At 41.1% G+C, this 21,175-nt stretch overlaps 1 protein-coding gene across 1 annotated transcript; it reads right to left on the bottom strand.

Moving 5' to 3' along the window:
• Positions 1–2,587: 2,587 nt before the first annotated feature.
• On the bottom strand, positions 2,588–20,033 carry pip4p1a (phosphatidylinositol-4,5-bisphosphate 4-phosphatase 1a). The gene is made up of 7 exons (XM_083928214.1): positions 19,891–20,033; positions 18,682–18,875; positions 12,818–12,924; positions 10,517–10,622; positions 7,482–7,534; positions 6,260–6,350; positions 2,588–3,787 (listed from the first exon to the last, which is right to left on the bottom strand). The coding sequence occupies exons 1-7, from the start codon at positions 20,006–20,008 to the stop codon at positions 3,644–3,646; spliced, it is 813 nt and encodes a 270-aa protein (XP_083784340.1). The 5' UTR covers positions 20,009–20,033; the 3' UTR covers positions 2,588–3,643.
• Positions 20,034–21,175: the final 1,142 nt, after the last annotated feature.

Genomic DNA, 21,175 nt, shown 5'->3' with positions numbered 1-21,175 from the left:
AGATTCAATCTCAACGGGAATATTCCTGGTTAAATAAAGGGTAATGAAAATATCTAATTATTCCAACCATTTATTTAACACTAATTCCATAAACCGTTTAAATAGCTACTCCACTGTAAATTGATATGTTGTTGAAATAGCCCGCTAAAATTTGTACTTTTATAAACAGATGAAACAACTAAAAGTAATGAATGGTTGAGACCGTTATCTAGAGTAGACGGTTGAAAGAGTTAAGTCAGCTCAAAGTAATGAAGAAAAACGGCCAAAAAGTCCAGTTTCTGACACTTCTAGAGGTAGTAAAATGCTAGGCTACTAATGTTAACCTGCCTAAACATTGACAATTCAACTGAATAACCAAGTGTTAGATACCTTACGGCTCAGTATTCATTCAAAATAACATACTGCAAACTGGACTGTAGTGTCGATCAAGGAGTACTTGAGCTGATCTGATCGAGCGGTGGAATTGCATCATACAAAAAAGGTTGGGAACTGTGCGCGTACACATCCAAACGCAATGACACAAGTGCAGGAAAACAGCAGCATACAAAGTAAAGAAAAAGGAGGTTTTTCACACACTGAATATTGCAAGCTCCCAAAATATTTACCATGCAACAGTTCAACTTTGAAGAGCTACAGGCAGGTTTACCTCAAAACATTGCATCAGAAAATCATAGGTTTTGAGAAGGTGTTTGAGGCTACCTCTACTTTAAGCCTTACATTTAGACTTATTCAGAGAAACAAAACCGAAAACAGTAAAATGAACTTTCCATGGCTTATTCTGTGCATTAGTAAATAAAAATAACGTGCGCTGGCCGTTTTGTACATCATCATGTCTTTATTTGTGTGTAAACAAACTCTGAAAAGAGCATCAGCCAGGTTCTTGATTATTGGCATTAACATGATTGATTTTGCCGTCATGGATAAAACATGATCACTCCACTGCAAAAAAAAAAACAAGTCTTCTAAACAAGTCATGTCATTTCTGTCCTTCAATCTTATTTTTCCCCCCGATCACAGTCTTAACAAGTAAAGCACTGACCATAACTTAAAACTGGCAAATCATTGTATTGATTTCAAAAAAAGAAAAAAAAATATATATTCTTGGTCCAGTCTCGATGAAAGTGAAACCATCTCATCCAACAACGGGACTTTTTTTCCACGGTAAAAAAAAGAATTTAGGACTCGATACACAACTTATTTGTGGCCCTTTTTTTTTTTTTTGCAGTGTGTATAATAAATAACATGACACCTCTAAATGAGCTGTTTGCGACCTCAGTTCAGTCTAGCAGAGTAACTTCTTCTCATCTTACCTGGTGTATGCAGTGTTTCTCACTACTGTATAAGGTGCTGGGTGTTTGTGTGTGTGTGTGTGTGTGTGCGTGTGTGTGCGTGTGTGTGAGAGAGATAGAAATGTCATTGCTTGGTAATGTGATGCGGTCAATGTTTTGTCGGTGCGATTATGTTGATAAGGTTAAAGATTTGGACACGAGCTGGGTGTCCAGAGGCTTATTAGGTTAGTTCATCAGATCATTAAATATGTAACAGGTAAAGAGTTGCAAAAATAACCTTCTTAAAAACAACAAATAAAACGTCTGCAGCGATCACAGCAGTAGTGTTAAGCTCAGAGTGCAACATAATTTGCTTAGTCACTTCCATTGTACATAAACAACAAATATATTTACAATCAAAAGAAAAAAAAACACATAATTAATAATTCATAACGAGAGAAATGTCACAACATTCAGAACCACAGACAGATAAGTCATTATGGGACTTGCACTGAGTGAGAATGTAACATGTAGTGTGTGTTATGTTACTGACCTATTGAGACTGGCATTAGGCTTTGGGTGGGGGTTAGAGCTTTCCTCTTTTACAGATGCTCCACTGGTCTTAAGGTGGCTGCTCCATCTGGGACCAACCAGTAAAAAAAGCTCAGGAACAGCCTCCATTGTCAATGACAAGACAATGGACAGATTTTCACCATGAAGGGTCCCAAAGGCAACCAAAACACTGAAGGAGTTGAGCAATATGGTGCCTTTCATGCCAATTACAGTTTATTTTAACGCTGATGCATTTAGATCCCAGAATTCTAGTGTTGCTATCTGAAGCTCTAAAAGCCTGAAGTACTGTTTTTTTTTAAAGCTCGCCGTTGTTTTAGTTTTCAGTTGGAGAAACATACAGTCAAGCCCTTAAAATTCACTTAGAAAGCCCTGAAAGCATGAAAGCTTCCAACTACAGACAGAAAGCAATTCCAAAACATGCCCTGTACTCATAGGATTTTGCAGGTATAAGGACGCAGAAGTCAGCGTTGTAACAGGCAATAGCTCTTCTTCTCTCCTTTTGTTTCCTATTTCGGTCTGTTTTGGAAAGCAGAGCAGAGCAAAATCGACCGCGGTCAAACCACACCGATGTGTTAGACATACGTACGTATGTATCTTAAAAAATGGGAGAGAGGATGATGCCGGATTGTGGTTTATTTGTCAATTGGAGCTATGTGATGTTTAGGTGTAAACAGGAAGAGTAAACCTGTTGGCTACAGTTTGGATGAGAGATGTGGTTACACTCTTAAAAAGGACCCCAACAAAATATCCAACTTTTATAAAAAATGGTATGCATGTCACACCCCCAGCCCCCAACAATGGAGAAAATCTGTTTGCATGTCTGTCTTTGAAGAGGGAGGCTAGGACGCCTTTGACAAACTGGTTTGTGAGCCGTTTCAACTCTAAAAGAGCATTCTCCTTTTGTTGTGTGTGTGTATGTATTCCTGTGGCTGTGAATGTATACGTGTGTGTGTGTGTGTGTGTGTGTGTGTATGTGTGTATGTGTGTATGTGTGTGTGTGTGTGTGTGTGTCTGTGTGTGCGTTGAATCCTTCTACCACACCTCCTTTTAAGGCTTTCAAGCTGCTTTGGATCAAAGTCAGTCCCAGGGGATAATTCAGCAGAAAAAGAGTTCAAAAACATCATAGCATACCTTTACGTACTGCTGAATTCAATTTTTCAGACACACTTCTACACCTACTTGATCTTTTTATTCACAAAAGGAAGCTTATGTCACTCCAGCCACTCTTCTTCTACTGGCATTGATTTGTTAGCTTCATCTGACTTCATCGCCGCTTTAAGTAAAATGTTTTAAATGCTCGAATACTAAACCTAATGTCAAATTAGGATTGGGAAGGGAGTGTGCCCCCGAATCACAAACAATGGCAATATTCACATGTAAGACTGAGCTTAAGCCCGCATCTTAGAAGTTGCAAGAGTGCAACCGATGTGCCACAGACTAAAGCAGGGGGGGGAGAGAAGAAGAGAAACTGTTATAGTTGTTATAATATTAAAATGAAGCCCACACTGGCCACGAGATTAGAACAGATAAACAGTACATTAGGCTATATGCATCATCATAATTACTGATAGATATATAGCAGTCGCAGCCGCCGCCATCCAGTTTTAGAAACACATTCGACTAAAAGGGAAGGGAAGGGACAGGAGGAGGAAAACTCTCTCTTCCTGGAGTTGGATTCAAATAAATATTCTGTTTTTTGTGTGTGTGTGTGTGTGTGTGTTTTTTTCTTCTCTTTTCCTTAAAGCCATCTTTCCTCCTGCCGGGCGGGTTATGAAGAGGTTGCGGCAGGGTTGGAGGGGGCTCTATGTGAAGTTCTGGAGGGGCTGGCTGACCCTCATGCAGGCCCAGTAGAAGGCTCGAGCCAAGGTGACGAGAACCAGAAGCAGCAGCGCGGCCCAAGAGGCGTAGATCCCCTGGTAGGTCTGAGCCTTCACCCACGTCCCAGCCTGAAGAGAGACAACACAACAGAGGGAGTTCTAGACAAGAGACCGTTTTGGGGGTGGAGTCACACCAGCCATGGCCCCAAAATGGGTCAAGGGTATAAGGTTGGGGGACGATGGCTCGTTCTCACCTTTGACACACGCACGCAGGCACGCACGCACGCATGCATGCACGCACGCACGCACAACAATACGAGTGTTGTTGTCCTGGCTGTTAAATATCAGATGTTGCCCAGAAAGCCTTTAAGGGAATTCTATGCACATTCTGAGTGTGTTGTGGTGGTGATTATTATGAGCCAGCTCAAGTTCAATAAACCAGGAACCACAAAGCTAAAGCTATAATTATACTTTAAAATGTTCTATGCATTAATTATGTGACCCATTTACGCTGTCGCTAATTGTGCAAAATTCCAGCCAAGTATCCAGTGTTTTGTTTTTTTTTAAGTTAAAAGATGAACCAGTCTGGTTCACAGCATGACAACATTTTTTCTTTTAATCAAACACATCTTCCCTTATTCAATTCTGTATCGATAGACTGCGATTAATCCATCTGCACCAGACTGATGGAGTGACACTGAACTATAGTGTTTCAAATGTGCACATTTATAGTTGTATTCAATACTCAAGAGTGATGGAGGGGTAAGAGAGAAAATAGCTTCCCCGTCAAGTGTTGAGAGTGCAGCTGCTCACAAGAAAATTATTTAATGAAGATGGCAAAAGTGACTTTGAGAGAACCCACGGGGACGTTTTGAAAATATGGAAATATTAATTCCTGTTTCAAAGTCACAACACTAGAGCAAAGCTAATATGGGAGTAATAGTAGTATGGAAGGAGGACAGGTCAAAAGCGTGATTTTGGAGGCGTTTTTGTTATTATTGCACTCTTCACAGGAATATCATAGAATTCCTGTAATAAATACTATTTCCACCCAGAGATCTGATGCTCTTAGAAAATTAATGCTACGCAAGCCCAGGATGAGGTACAGCTAGGGGTGTGTGTGTGTGTGTGTGTGTGTGTGTGTGTGTGTGTGTGTGTGTGTGTGTGTGTGTGTGTGTGTGTGTGTGTGTGTGTGTGTGTGTGTGTGTGTGTGTGAGAAACACTGTCAGGCAGATGTTCTTTATTATTATTTAAAGAGAGTGTGACTGACTGTCATATCCAACCATGAGGCAATCAAAACAGCTCATGCAGACTGAAAAAGAGATCAAATATGCTTAAAAGAAATGTATACCTCCTGCTTAAATGAATGACTTCCCTCTTCTCCTGTAAATGATGTGTAAAGCTTTAATGATACAGGCTGCTCTCAACTTTTTAAAGTGGCATCTCTCAGCTCATGTTGCTGACTTGGTGACACGCCACAGCTCCAAAAACTTACAGCTGTTATGGTGATGAATCATCTTAACTACGCTCTTTGTGAACTACCTTCAAGCACTTCAAACTGCTGCTTCCTTACTATTAAACGCAGTCTGGAAATGAATGTTTGTCCTAGGTTGTTGCTGATAAAGTTTACTGACGCACCGTCAATAGCGCAGAGCCTAAACTGTCAAAACCTGTGCTCTTGTGCCATATTTACAATTAAAACAAGCTTTTTTATTAAACACAACCTGATCTCATTGTGTGGCAGTTATTGTAATTATGCATTATGTAATGATACAGCAGATGTATTGTCTGCACATTGCTGTTCTCCATGACTGCAGGCACGTACCCATCCTGTGTCCTGTGTGTCTACTGTATACCATGTTGCGCTGTTTCATGCTCATCTTGCACCCTCTGCTGTTTATAAAGCAGAATGTATCAACTATCTCGTTTCCTCTATACATATCCATGCTTCATTTTCTACTGATTGTCTATACTGATAAAAAAAAGAGACCAAATGCAGCAATTTATCAAGCTTTCAGAGCATACACACGTAATGCCTATAAAACTGTGATAAAACTAATGATTAAGAGTATATCCTACTATTGCATGGTTATTTTAACTATTTATAGAGCAACAATTTAAAAACAGAAGGTATCAAATGCACTGAGAGGCTTATATGGTTGTACGCACAAATACCTGAGACTAAACTACAAAAAGGGAAAACAGAAAAAGCAGCCAGGAATAATAGAATCTGCTCTGCTATTCAGTGGGTGTTGCAACCAGAACACTGCTTACAGTGAGACTAGGTTTTGTTTGTGCTCTATCTCCCTGACAAATAGCGGCCTGTCACACTGTCTGGAGAGTGTCTGTGAGGTGCACACCCTCCATGTTAAACAAGCGACGACAAAAGGAGAGATTGTAATCGCACTGCTTCTTCCTACTACCTTGGTTGCATCTCTAAATGTAAGTTTTTCACATTGTAAAATAAAATAAAATTTAAAAAAAAGGGGGGGGGGGGGGGGGGGGCGTAGACTTACAAAGGATGAGACAATAATGTTTTAGCCTCGTAAAAAGGTAACGCCTCTTGGATGTTTAGTATGATGTCTGGTAGCGTCCACTCACCATCAGCCCGGCGGTGGAAATGCTGAATAGCAGGCAGAGTAGAAAACACCACAAGCTCCGCCTCCGGGGATACCTCTGACCAATGGAGGAGCTGCAGGACCATCACAGGAGAGAAGGGTGGAATTCATTTGATGGGGAAATTAAATTCAATACAACGCAATGATATGGCCCTGTGTTTTAAGTATGAGCCCCTTTTCACAGCAGGCTTCTCGACTTGTCGTAGCAGGAAAAGCACAGGCGCGTTAATAACATTAATCATAATGACTCTGTTCTATCAAGTGTCCCAGAAAGCCATGATACTGTGACAGTGAGTCACGATGAACAATACCAAGAACCTGAAAGTGAAGCAGCTACATCCTATTAAAATTCATTTGGCATCTTTCAACTTTTGAAGGACAAAAACTACTCCAGTCTAATAACTGTAGTTTGTATATTTTGGAGATGAATAACCTTTTTGTTACTGCTGTTTGTTAAGCAGATAAACTCACAAGAAGTGCAGGACTTAAATAACATGTGAAGGATGATGGTGATTGGACTTCCAGCAGCGCCTGTCCATGTTCAATCGAGCTTCTGGAGCTATTTTAGATTTGACAAACAGTCAAAAGGTGCTCATCAAGACCGCCAGGGCACACCTGTGTATTGTAGTTATACAACTGACACTGTGGTCCTTCTCTGTTCAGTGAAAAGAAACAACCCGTTGCTTTTGTGACTGACATAAACATGCCTGTCAGGTCTGTTCTGATTATTCGTGAATGTACAGCCACTAACATAGAACTTTCAAGACACACACTTATATGTCTGAAGTTGTACTGTTCTGTTCAGCCAAGTGCATTTTAGCATCGCAACAGTTGTTACTGCATCGCATGCCTGCTAATTCCCATCCCTAAAGTCCCTAAAGAACTTTGCTCACCGTGTTAAGAAGCTTATGCGGCTAGTGATACAGGAATGTGGTTTGGTGCAAAGTTAAAGGAAATTCCTGAGCTACAAAACTTACATGGAGCTAAATCCCATAGATCAGAAACCTCATGATGTTAAGAGGCCGGTGTTAACACTCTGAGGCCAGTGAGGAAAATGTGTTGCAGACCCTGAAGGCACCACCTGTACACTCTGTGGAGGTCACACTGAGTAAAAGCTTCTGTTAAAAGCCTCGGGATGTAAATCTACGATGTAAAAGCAGTGAGAATGAAGGAGTGTGATGGATGAATTGCTTACGGCTACTTACACTTTCCTGCAGTGTGGGCACCTGGCCAGCGTCCGGTCAGTGAACTCTGTCCACTGAAATTACAAAGAGAACGACATGGCACCTTCAGCTTCAGCCAAAACCAACACGCAATTTGTCACATAATCACTTATAATGATGAAAAAACAGTCACTGTCGTTACAAAGGACCTGGATTCTATTCTGCTGCTCACGTTCAGAATCCAAAAAATGCCATTTTCCATAAAAAGGTAGTGTAAATATGTTTTTGACACTGCTCGCAATATAAACGTATACACAAAAATCGAGGTTAGTGTGGCTGTGCAGGAAATAGAGAAGTGCAAATATATGCAGGTGTTAAATCCCTAGTCCTTCACTGCTTGTTTATGATGCGTTGGCATTTGGAATAATTTATTTTTTATGCCTTTGTCCTGGCCAGAAGGTTTATTTTTTATATTAGTGACCTGACTGACTTATGGAGGGGGTGTGAAGAGCCCTGTGTGATGAGGATTGTCTGCCATTTAACTGACTGGGTGTAGAGATCAAACCTGCATACAACTGACTAATAGATTAATGGTCTGTAATGACTGTAAAGTGCCATAAAAAAGGGGAATAAATAAATAAATGCACATCCCACTTCAAATGACTTAATGGATCTATGATCTACATTTTGGCTGCCAGACTGATTAAATGACAAGTTGACTCAATAGTGCATACAAATCAGTGCAAATCCACTGTGACGGCAAGTAAAGGAAGCAATGTACGTCATCATAAATTGCACGTCAAATTACAGATGTCTTATTTTCTTATTGCTGCATGGATTGATGGCACACTTTAAGAAATTTAACACAACCATTCCAGCTCTCGCCAGCAGGTACTGCACACCGTCCAAAATATGAGAAAGAAAAATAGTCTTCTCTCGGGGTGCAGACATTTATTCCCTCCCTAACGTTGGGGTGTGATACATTTGTAAACCCTGCAGAGCAGAATACACTGTGCATGCTGTGCATTCATCTTGTTTTGAAAATACACTCTGTATTGGAAGCACAGAGAACATTATCACTAGATCTGCGACAAAAGGATCACCGCACCGCCACCCGGGGCACAGATTTGTATTTTCATTCAGCCTCCCTGTCTTTAAGCAGGTAGGAAAGGGCCGACTGAATGCTAAACACCCTGAACCATCCATCGAACTCTATTCTTCCCTTTCTCTGACTCCGCCGCCCTCCTCTTTTTCACCATTTATCCAACCCATCTTTACCTGTCCCACACTTGTTAAAGAGCAGCGAGTTCAAATTTGACTTCTCCCTTTAGCACCAAATGGCCCGAATATATCAGCGCAGAGTTGATGGGGTTATTGATCTACACCAATAACTCAACATTTACTTGGCCTGGTGCTCAGATGTTTTGTCTTTTCAATAATTCACTGTTCTAACTGTGATACAGTACCTTTTACAACAAGAACCTTGCAGGCCTTGTGAAACTGTCACAAGGTATTTCAGCTAAAAATCATTAAAGCTACACACGAAAGCCAAACAGGCAAATGCCAAAGCTTTGTTCAGCCATTGTGCATAGTCATGTATCACCTATTCATAAACACCTTTACTTGGCTTCCTACAGACAAATGCGATTTTATTGCTTGGGTCTGTTTCAGATATACGTCATTCGAAGAGATTGCGGTTTGGTGCCAGAGACCTTAATAAAAAGCCGCTGCACAGATGTTGCAATTCCTACTGATTATCATTGAGGCTGATAAGAGTAATCAATAAAGCCTGTGCTACAGATGCTAATGTTAAAAAGGTACAATATGGAATAACTACCGCTTACTGTAAGTACTGTACAGCATTCAGTTGGCCCTTCCTCGCCGACTCAACAGCAAGAGCGAGATAGCAAGAGAGAGAGGTGATGGTCAAGTGAGCAAGAGCCGCACACCGCTGTGTTAATGCAGAGCTTCATCCCGTCTGTGTTTGACATACTGACTTGTGCCCTGTGTATCAGTATGCAACGCTAAGGGGGACGGGCGTGACGCGGCAACAGTTGGGAAACAAAGAGCTGCTCACCCAGCGCGCTGTTATGGGCTGGATGCCTCTTTGCCTACACCCGCAAACATCCCGCATAGACCAAAAATAAGACGAAAAGAGAACATGCAGGCAGAGGGCAGGGTCTCTGCAGATACAGACACCGGCACACACGCTAGTGGGTCGTGAGTGATGATGAAGAGCGATTACTTTTATATTAATTCATACATCATGGGAACATGAGCTACCCTCTCTCAAAGCCAGAAACTAGAGATGTCATCAGGTATAGTCTGGAGCTGCTCCATAGACAATGAATGGGAAACTGATTTAGTTTGGGTTTTTTTATACATCTTTATTTACCTTTCTATAAACGTTATTCTATTGTAGCGTTGTAAGATGTGTAAAAAAGTGTTCCCATATACTCCGAATATTCCCCTGGGTGCTCAAAGTGCCATCTCTAACATCTTGACAGTAAATGTTCTACAGATTTATACTTGATCATAAAATTTTAGCACTCCAGTTTTTGGATATAACAGAGCTGTTCATGTTTACTCATATATGTGGACTGTCTTAGACAATAGGAACAACACATATGGATTTTGAAAATAGGAGTAGTTCCCCTTAAACTGAGTAACATTTATTTTTATTTTATTTTTTAAACCTATGCTAAGAAAATAAAAGTAGTTTGCTAGTCTATAGAGTTCAGGATGCCACTGCTCCTGGCCCCTGCGTCACACCCAATGTTGTTTTTACACCTTCATTTTTGCATTGATTTAACAAACAATATATATATATATATATATATATATATATATATATATATATATAAATAACCTTACGTCAGACATACGAGCGGTATCAAGCTAACTCTTGGCATGAAAGCAAATTTCCCAAAATGTTGAACTACTCCTTTATCTGTGAAATTAACAAAAGCTGTGTTGTGATACATCTACAAACTCACAAAAACAAAAAAGGACCTTAAAGTAACTAACAAAATAACTTTTATTCTATTCATTTTATTCATTGAATGGTTTTTTCGTACCAGGAAGGTGTTGCTGCAGTGTCCACAGGAGACCCGTGCCCCGGCTGGCTGCGGGTCAGGACTGGCCGGACCGGGATGAACTGGACCCAGATTAATTATCCTCTTACTAGAAAGAGACAGAAACACAAAGTCAACATTCGCACCATAAGCAACTCAAGAAATCATTCAGCCTAAGGGGAAACGAATAATCGCTGCCTGATGTTGTGAACAGGTGTCTCATTCTGACGCTGTGGAAAAGGCTGACAACAGTTTCACTTTTTGGGATCCGTCAGCAGCCTCCTCTCATTACCGCCAACACTGTTTCTCTACAACAGACTTCCTCGGACAACTACAGTCGCTCAGAATCCCTGAGCAGACAGCAGCACGCAGATGCATCTGGTTTGAATGCAAAACCGTGACGGAGCAATTTAATGTAGGGAAAGTAGCCTCTGAGAAAAGTATACAACGTTTTGGCATCACTTAAAGTTAGACCAAGATTTTCAACAGTTTAATTGTCTTTTAAGGTCCTTTGTATCAAAGAGTGAGTTAAATAAATGGTGACTGATCATATGACCACTAATGAAAAAACTTGCCTCTTCGTCGAGTATTTCAATCTGAGTGTCTGTGGAAACGATCCCTCTCTGGATGTAAGTTGTGTTAGGGATGCTCTTGACAGCTGTTGGTCTGCCGGCCCAGATCGTCACTAACAGTTATGCCGCCTTCACTTGTAATCGGAAATCAGGAACTTCAACTTCTGAGTCAGGCTTTTAGTAAGGACAGAAGTATAATAGGAACATGTGTATGTGTGTATTGATTAAAGAGGGTAACATACTGTATAGGGGACGGACTGGAAGTAGAGAGGTGAATGTGTTTCAATAAAGTTTACAAAAGAGCAAAAATAAATAAATAATAAATAAAAAGTCAGCACACATAGTGACTGAATGTGACAAGATGGAGGGCTCTGAAAGAACTGGCTCGCCTGCAGTTACATCTTAACGCCAAAGAAACAAAATATCTCAATTCTTATAGAGTAGAACTTTAAGCGAAATGGGTTCCCTTTGGTCAACTGTAGTAAAACCTGGACTGTGGAGAGTTACATTGGAAATGTGCAGAATCCAACGGGTCAACAATGTTGTTTTTCTGAAAACAATTTTCAGCATCTCTTTTAATTTGAAGCATTTCTGTTACACAATATTCACAGTTTAGAGTCAAAGTTCAAACTTAAAAACTCATTTTGCCTCTTTTGTTCCAGAGGAGCAATGACATCACAGTAAATTCAATGGTTAAAGGGTTAGGTTGTGGAATATTCTTTAAAGCTGAACAAGGACATGTCATTTGGTTTGGAAAAAACAAAATCATATATTACCGTATGAACTGCACTGAGAAGAATTATGTGTTTCAAATGTGTATGACAACAGATTTTTGTCATGTACAGTTTAACATTATACATATTTACGTAGAAGCTGAAAATGTAAAAAAAAAAGATGGTTAAAAATGATGCTCTCCTACATTTTACGCCTTAGGCATAACAAAATTAATCTCTTACCAATGACACTGCAGCTGCATGATGCTCACATGAGCTGCCAAAACCATCTAGTTTCAGAGACTGAAAACAGCCGTCTGTTTATAACACTAAAAATCCAAACACATTGGCATCTGCTTGACCTTAAATAAGTGTGTTATGGCTTTTTGATTGGGTCATTTCCTGACAGAAGGCAACTGAAACTTTTCTATCCCCAATGTACAAATGTTTTTACTCATGTTGTATTGTGTACAGCAGTGTATCGACTCATTTACTCGCAGTACAACCAGAACTTTTCCACTATACTTTCAGCTGTTTTGGTTCTAAAGAGACTTGTGTGCTCATTTTGCTCCCTGGTATTATAATATGAATGAATTTGCTAAGTGTGCATTTGGTTAGTAGCTTTAGTAGAATTTAGTGCATAATTAAAGCACCTATGCTGAATGAATTAGGTGCAGATTGAAAATTAAACCTCAACATAATGCCCAACACCAACGGCCAATGGCAACAGTACAGACCGTATATTACCAATTAAGACACCCTGCTCATAATATGGACCATATGCAGAAGTGAAACACATGATGTGGCTGTTATAATGAGGTTGTTATTTCCTCGTCCGGCTCACTGAGCACTGCATGTAAACTGCACTGGGAGCACAGCCTTAATTGAGGGACTACTGCTCCCACTGCACCTCGTTTCCTCTGCTTCACTTCTCTCTCGCACAGACACACAGTGTTCTCGCAGTATCACAGCGGTGTGCATGCACACGCACGCACACACACACAGGGAGAATTTCTCACCAATATGGCCGGGGACAGGCGATCCTCTGGGAAGTGACTTTGCAGATGAGCAGACAGTTGCAGGGGCAGCGGACGTACTTCTTCCCTGCTGGGGCATTCTTAATGGGCTGCAGAGGGAGACAGAGACACACAGGAGGGAGAGATAAGAAGACAGCAGAACAACGAATTAGAATAGGAGCAGATAACAAGCCAATTATTCTTGACGGATGAGAATTAACCAATACTACGTGAGGGAGAGAGGTATTCTGGGAGATACTGGAAGTGGCTGTACAGCAGTCTTAGTCAGGGCTTGACATGAACTTTTTTTGCTCACTAATTTCCAAAGTTACCAGCCACTCAGCATTTTCACTAGCCACAAGTTTGTGGGAAATAATTACAGTTGACTATGGTGTGCTACAATTTACTTGAAGATTTACAACCTTTTAAATGAAAATGACCACTGTAAATGCCCAATCAAGACTACTACTACTGCGCTGAATGGAGCTCTGGGGGGTATTTTACAGGATCTTGCGGTTCGGTTGCTGGTCTGGTGTGCGGGATTCTGTGAGCGCCAGGGTGGACGGGCCACTGTGCTCCGGCCGTGGGCTGTGTAATGCATTACAGCTATTTGGCGGGTGTGTGGGTACTAATATCAAGCCCTGGTCGCAGAAATACATCATGATACGCTTCATTGTCCCTAACAGTTCAGGAGCTGCTTGTTGCTGTTGATATAACAGACATAATCATATCATTCTTTTGCAATATTAATAGCTGATTAAAAACTTGATCACACACATCAAGGGCTCACTCTTTGCAGTTAAAAACACATTTATTGGTAAAGCCTAAAAGCCTTCTGCCAAGCAATAGTTTTATCTCACACTGCCTTTCACCTTAATATCAATATAGAGGAAAATGCAGACAAGGTCTTCAGAAATGGGACTTGTATATGATATGATTTGGACCCATGCAGCAGGCTCCTGTAGTACTTTAGAAGATTTTGGTTGTTGTATGCTGCATTTAGAATTAACCTTCGTTCCATAATATTTCTACTGCATTGCCTAATAAATTAACCGCTGAAGGAGCGTATTCTTCTAAAGACCAGGAATACATCTTGCTGATGGGTCTACTTGTCTACAGTCTTGTCGTCTGCTTTCAACACAATCCACGCACTGATCCTGGTTAACAGACTGAAAGAGAACTTCTGACTCATGGATCTGAAATATCGTCACAGGCCAAGGGAGATCCCTAAGTGTGAGGGTGGGCTACACCACGTCAGAGGTGCGTTTTACCTCTATTATAAGCGCCATAGGGCAGTGTTCCTGGATGACACTGCTTTGGTCAGCCTGCTGGAGGAGCATGGCTTCGAACTCATCACACATCTGAATGTGACCATAGAGCTGATCTTTGAGTATCTAAGATCAAGGTGGCGACTGAGTACCTTCAATCACCTCTACATCATGTGTATCGTTTACTGTGCTGTGCCACAAATTGCCTCCTTGGGTCCTTGGGGATATTAAAGTATTAAGTCCACTTTCTATAATCTCACTAGGTCACGACAAACTGTTTTGTCACTAAAACATTGTTTTAGCAAACCAGAGAATGAGAACTTAGAAATTAGAAATAGGACTATACCAATATTGCACCAACCTATGGACTTATGGACAATATCCTGCTGATGGTTCTCTCCATTGCATCATTGAACTCTGACTAACCAAATTGAGTCCGGAGAGATTCCTGCTCCATCATCAGTTTCACTTACAACAGCGATGGGAGTCAAGTTTGTGTCTGCACTGCAAGGAGGGAGGTAACGGGATGGTGGGACTATTATTACAAGTCATCATTATTCATCATTCATTATTATTCAAATCCCTGTCATATAGACATGCGTCAGTGTCGACATTTATATTACTTTTACTGCAGTCTGATACAACAGCCCTGCAAGAACTCAAAGGTTATAATGTCGGTTTTGGAGGCTGCAGTTTGTATTGCTGATGAACTATATTGCAAAATACTGACAGCTGCTTCTATTATTCAGCCCAATTTAGAATAAAATCTATTCATTTAAATAAAATAATGTGCAGTTGCGGGAAATTAACCTTTGTCACAGTATAAATCTATGATGTTCTTCATGAATCTTTGAATCCGACATCCACAATATATAATCATTCTCGGCTTGTCCCACGTCGCTGCAGCTGAGTGACTGGAAGAGAAAACGTGATGTTCAGCCTCATGATCATAACCATTAACTGCAATAAAGAAAAACTAAATATCTCAATATGTCTAATTTATTTACGTAATTAACATTAGGAGACTGATACAAAGAAAACCCATTAACACTGATGAAGACCCCTGAAGATCAAACCTCTGTTTTGCCTCTTGTCCACACTCTTGTAAAAATCTTTGGATTTGAGCCAATACTTGGGTTTTTAACACGTCTGTATGATTCAAGTGCCATCTGCAATGCAAATGGTGCATGCTCCACGCCAATTTCAGTCTAAATGCATCCTCATCTGCATGTTTTGTAAGATAACGTCCAACAATCTGGACATGTTTCTATACACGTGCATATGTTTCCTCCATCTGTAAATTGCTCATATTGTCAGTTGGTGCAGCTGGATACATTTCACATTTCAACTTCCATCTGCACACTGATCTGCACAGTGAGTGATGCACACCAGTGAAGCCCCTTCGACCAGCGAATCTGGCAGTGACGGATGTTGAAATTGCATGCCGTGTTACCTTCAGCACAACCCTCCAATTGTCCCAATCATTTAGCTTCTTCATTCTGTGAGGTCCGTTTTCTCAAAGACATGATTAAAACATTATTATTTACATTTACCTTCCCATTAGGGGTGTGTATTAGCAAGAATTTGGCGATGATTCAGTATATTGCAACACTGTAAACAAGGGGATATATTGAAATTCCTTAATTTTAGGAAAACATGCACAGTATATAGTTTAAAAAGGGGTCTCACTACAATGAAATGGCTATGATGGGGACTAATATCATCAAACATTAATACAATTGGGCTAAAATAAATCCATAAGATTTTCAGCTTTCCAGACTTTTAGTTAGACCAATTTAGGTAATTACAAGACTGTTTAGGGACCCCATTCTGCAGATATATTAAAATACTGAACAACATTTAGAATAGGTGGAGATAATAACACATGTACTGCACGAGAAAACTGCATGTTTTTGATCAGACTGTGCAGGACTATCATAAAACGGCCATGCCTGTAAAGGGGAGACATGGGGCTACTCATTGAACCCATTTTCATTCAGATATCTTTAGGTGAGAGGTCAAGGGAGCCCTTTGAAAATGGCCATACCAGTTTTTCCCTCCCCAAAATTGAGCCTAATTTTATTTACTTGCTACCCTGACACCATGACATGGTTGGTACAAAAACATCTTCACTCTAGCCTTAATACTGAGCCCACTAGAGCCTCTCAAGAGGAAAAAAGTCATCAGAGGACGGCAGAGTCCGCAAGGATTGGAAGGTCAAAACTTTCACATTTGGTCAACTTATGTATAACTTATTAAACCAAGGACGTAAAAGTGCAGCTGTCATCGGATTATTTATCTTACCACAGCTGACCAGGAACTATAGAACTGTCGAATTGATAATGATACTGGTAAATTACAACAGAAACAAAACTATGAGACCATTCTCAATGTGACACACATGTGGCTCCATCTACTGCTGTTGGGGCTAAAATCTCTTAACACTTGGAGCACTTTTGGGGCCAACGTGATTTTTCCATCAGCATTTTACTTGGTAATTTGGAGAGGAATTATGGCAATTGTACACTTTTTTGACTACATACTCCTTGCTTAGGAAAATAACCCATAACAGCTGACATGTCATATAAACTTAGAAGTAACTTACTGTATTTACATTAAGTGACCAGTTATGCCGGGTTATTATTCAATTTTATGGCATGGGGAAATCAAAATTCAATTGGTTCTTCGGACCACTGCCATGAATAAATCAATCTCACACAAGAGCATAGAAATGTTTCATCAAGGAGAGCAAATCTCAATAGATTGGCTGAGGAGTGCTACGTTACAAAAAAGACAGGACATATAATGAGACCAAAAAAGAGAGAGGTTACTTGTACTTAACTTTAAGGATGAATAATTTATAACCAAAAAATATCAAGCCACAATACTATGCAAAAATATAAAAGCCTTTAATAAAAGGGCTTAGCTGTTTCATGTTTCAACCGTCTATCCTCTCTGTTTCTCGGTCTTGCAAAATGTGCAGCACCAGGCGAGACTGCGACTAGACTTCATAACATCAAAGAAGACTTAACATAAAAGAGGCCTGACGGATCAGAAGGTGAACATTTAGCTTCATACAAGTGTTAAATATTCATATATCCTGTCATTTGTCTACGCTACACTCGCATCATAAACCAATAGCTTAACCCATTAGGAGGTTTTCACAGTGACTGTTAGTGCACACAAGTTCAAATGACATTGCACTCACCTGACCGGACCGACCAGATTAAAGAACTCAACGCTCTTGTGTGGTGTTACTTAAGGTTGAATATGGAGAATGAGCAGAACACCGCCATCTAGTGTCTCAGGATCGCAGTTGCAACAACAGAAAATAATTCCACCACTTGGGTTACCATTAGCCGTTACAGCTAAGTAAACATGAAAGCTAGCTTACGGATCGAGGAGAAATGTAGTCATTTCGGTGTGCGTTTTAATGCCGTTGAACGCCTTTATCTTGGGGCACGCTCACACTGTCCATTCGTACCGTGCTTTAGAGTCATGTCCACCCCTCCCTCTTTGCCCGCGGCCCAGGCACATTTGTGCTCTTATTACTTGAATGATCCGGGCCGTGTTGCAAATGCGTATTGCTTATACGTCGTCTCTGATCACTGAGCTGGTGGGACAAATAACAAAGCAGCTGCAGGTTTAGCAAATTGGACCCAGTGCCAGCCTACAGTAGCTGCGCCGAACAACAGAATTCTGCCTCTATTGGCTGGTACAATGTAAACAGATAGGACAGAAAGTCATTGTCAAACCCGGGAAATATATTTTTTTTATGGCAAAGCAATACTTTCATTCTGTACCCCCCAAAAAAGACCTGTGGTCGTATCATTTATTTATTTTTAAAATATGGCTTTTAATGAAGATTCTACATACTTAACCTTTAACGGGAATGTTTGTGCTGTGGGTTTCAGGACCATTACACCAAAAACGGACCAACATGGTGGCTGGTTTGGAAATTTTCTTTGACATTATGAAAAATAGTTTACCGAAATGGGTTTCTTAAATAATTTTATGTGGTAAACAGGCCATGCAGTCGCTGAATCTGTCTTCATTTTGGATCAACGACAGTTCATTTAAAAGATTTCCGTGAGGTTTGCAGGTCAGCGAGGTCACCCACGGTTTGCATAAAGAAGCCTGGACCTCAACTTTAAGGATATGAGGATCGGGCCTGCAGTCGGTCGAAACTTGAGTTTGAGTTTAGTCTCCGCTTGAAATGATCCCAAATTTTGGACACACGAATCTCTCAGCATCTCAGCCGAAAGCATCCAGTCCATTGAGCGGACAATACACAAGGTACATTAAAAGGTAGGCAACTTTCAACCGGCTCTGGCAGCACATGCGGATGATATGGCACCCGCGAAACTCCGCTCACCAAATGTCAGACTTGAAGGATTTGTATATTGCTTGAATATGACACTTAAATGCACTAAATGGGTTTTTTCAACAGATAATACTGCATGCAATGTAAGCATGCATTTGTGCATGTGTTGCAAATCAATGTATGTATATATGTAATACATGTTTATACTGTATATACCTGTGTGTGTATATATAAACAGACTTTCTTACATGTGGCTGTACACATTGGAAACATACCGTAGCTTCATTGCACACCCCGCACTTCACCACATGCTGGTGGATCTTTCCCTCCACAGAGATCAGGCTCTGACACACCCTGCAGCTGATAACAGGTGCGCTGCCGCTCTCCGGGGAGTTGAGAGGGGAGTAGGGCGGAGGGTCCTCTCCTAGGAGCACCGAGGGTTGAGTCGGGCTGGGGAATGGCGGGAAGCCTGCACGGGGAGGGAGGGGCACAAGGGAAAGAGTGTTGAATACAAGAGTAGTGTGACCAGTGTCAAATGAATAGATCGCTGAGGGAACACATTCACATGAGTTGTGCAATGGAGTGGAAAAAGAAAAAAAGCCTGAATTCCCATGACAAGTACATTACGATTAACAAGATAATAAGATTTGGTCTCGAGGTGAACTGAAAGGAGCTTTAGAAGAAAAACACTCCTGGAATGCTGAGCGGGGTTAGTTTCAACACATAAGAGTCAAGTATTAGTGAGGGACGGAGAAATATGAGAAAGACTGAGTGAATAAATGGGACTGTTTCATCTAGAGAATCAGAACACACAGTACTAGAACAATCTGCTCTTCATTTACAGCAACCAGCAGCAAGTTTGTGTGAGCAAAACACAATTAAGAGCAATATCTCATGCTTTTTCCATTAATTAGTGTATTCGCACACAGTCCCGCCCTGTGTGAGCTGTCATTGGTTGCAGCTCTCTCTTGCAGCTTCCCTATTGGTTTTCTCATATGTCAATCAAATCAGGTGTTTCTCAGATGCTAGCTAGCTAAGCGGTACAGTTATCCAGCTTGCCAGCACCGTGGCTATTACTCTGCTGGTTAAATACATGCAGCAATTTGTGTGACAAAGCGTATATAAAATATAAATTAACGATACTACTTCTGAGTTGCAAGCATGAAGCTTTGCGCATGGTTTGCCGGTGCTAAGTAGAGCTAGCTACCAAGCTAACGGTTGCTAGGTTAATAGCCTGTTAGCACAACGATTCCCTTCAGTCTCTGCTTCACGTCCCGAACAAAACAACACATTCAACCCCCCGGGGATGACCATAAAGACATGCTCTGGAAGCTCACATTATATCCATCACGAACACAGTCAACACAGGCTGGTTCACAGCTGAGCTAGCAGGCTAACCAGATTTCCCTGTCAGTGGAGGCTACTGTAAGCTAGGCTAATTCCAGCTGGAGTCTGGTGGAGGAGAGGGCACCATGGATACTCACTCTGTGGTTTGTTGGGCACTCCGTAGGGCGCTGCACCGGGAGACACCCCGCCGTTACCGCTGCCAAGAGCACCATCACCCAGATCTGATAATAACGGGGACCTCTCGCCGTCCGCCATACCGACAGCCAGGCGTGGGAGGGAGTAGGGAGCGTGTATGCAGACCAATACGGTGTTGTATTGTTGTGTCGGAAATGCAGCGTCACATGATCACACCACCACCACCACCACCACCGTTACCGTGACCGCCGCCGCCTCCTGCTTCTAGTGCTTCTGCTGCTGCGGTAACGGTGCCAGGAGGTGTGGTAGGCTACGACTCAAAGGGATGCTCCATCCACTAAATATGTGTTAATGTAGACTGCCCTTGAAACATGTTTTAGTCATTTTCTAACATCAGTGGTGTCTGTGCCACTTAAAAGCTTTACTGTAATGTAGTGGCAATATGCAACATGTATTTCAACCCCTAAAATGTAACTTATTCTATGTATCCATAAAAGTTTTGTTTTTTTGCAGGAATGGAAAAAGTATTATTAAATTATTTACTTCAGTAAAAGTAGCAACACCAAATGGTGAAAATTCAAAATCCTGCATTAAACATTTCAGAAGAAGAACATTAATATTTATTAAAGTGAACAATACTCACAATGCAGTGGGTATTGTCGGTGTTATATTATATCATTCATTGCTAATAATGCCTTCATATGTCAGCTGTAGCCTACTTTAGAAAAGTAGGTCGCTTAAGTAGCCCTTATTGCAAGTGCTAGTACACTATTTCTCTCTGAAATGTGGTGAAGTAGACGTAGCCTGTGGAGTCACATGAAATGGTTATACTCAAGTAAAGAACAAGTGCTTCAAAAGTTATACAATACTCAAGTTAATGGAGGCCACTTCTTTACACTACTGCATTTAAATAGAAGAAGAAGAATTCCTTTATTAGTCCCGCAAATGGGGAAATTCAACTTTCACTCTATTATTATTTTTTTCATTTTACACACTTGCTCAGACAGGACCTATATACATGCAACCAATGGAGAGATGTTGGAGCGAGGGGGCTGCCAGTGACCAGCGCCCCGAGCAGTTGGGGGTTCGGTGCCTTGCTCAACAGCACCTCTGCAGTGCCCAGGCGATGAACTGGCAACTCTCCAGCCACCAGTCCACTCTCCATTCATGGTCCATACAGGGACTCGAGCCAGCAACCCTCCAGTTCCCAGCCCAGTCACCTATGGACTGAACTACTGCCGCCCCAATAATAATAATATTAATAATAATAATAATAATATCGAGACC

Source organism: Echiichthys vipera, assembly GCF_963691815.1.
Source record: "Echiichthys vipera genome assembly, chromosome: 15".
In the NCBI taxonomy this organism is placed as follows: domain Eukaryota; kingdom Metazoa; phylum Chordata; class Actinopteri; order Perciformes; family Trachinidae; genus Echiichthys; species Echiichthys vipera.
Note: the sequence above shows the minus strand (reverse complement) of the source record. Positions and strands in the feature narration are given on the sequence as shown.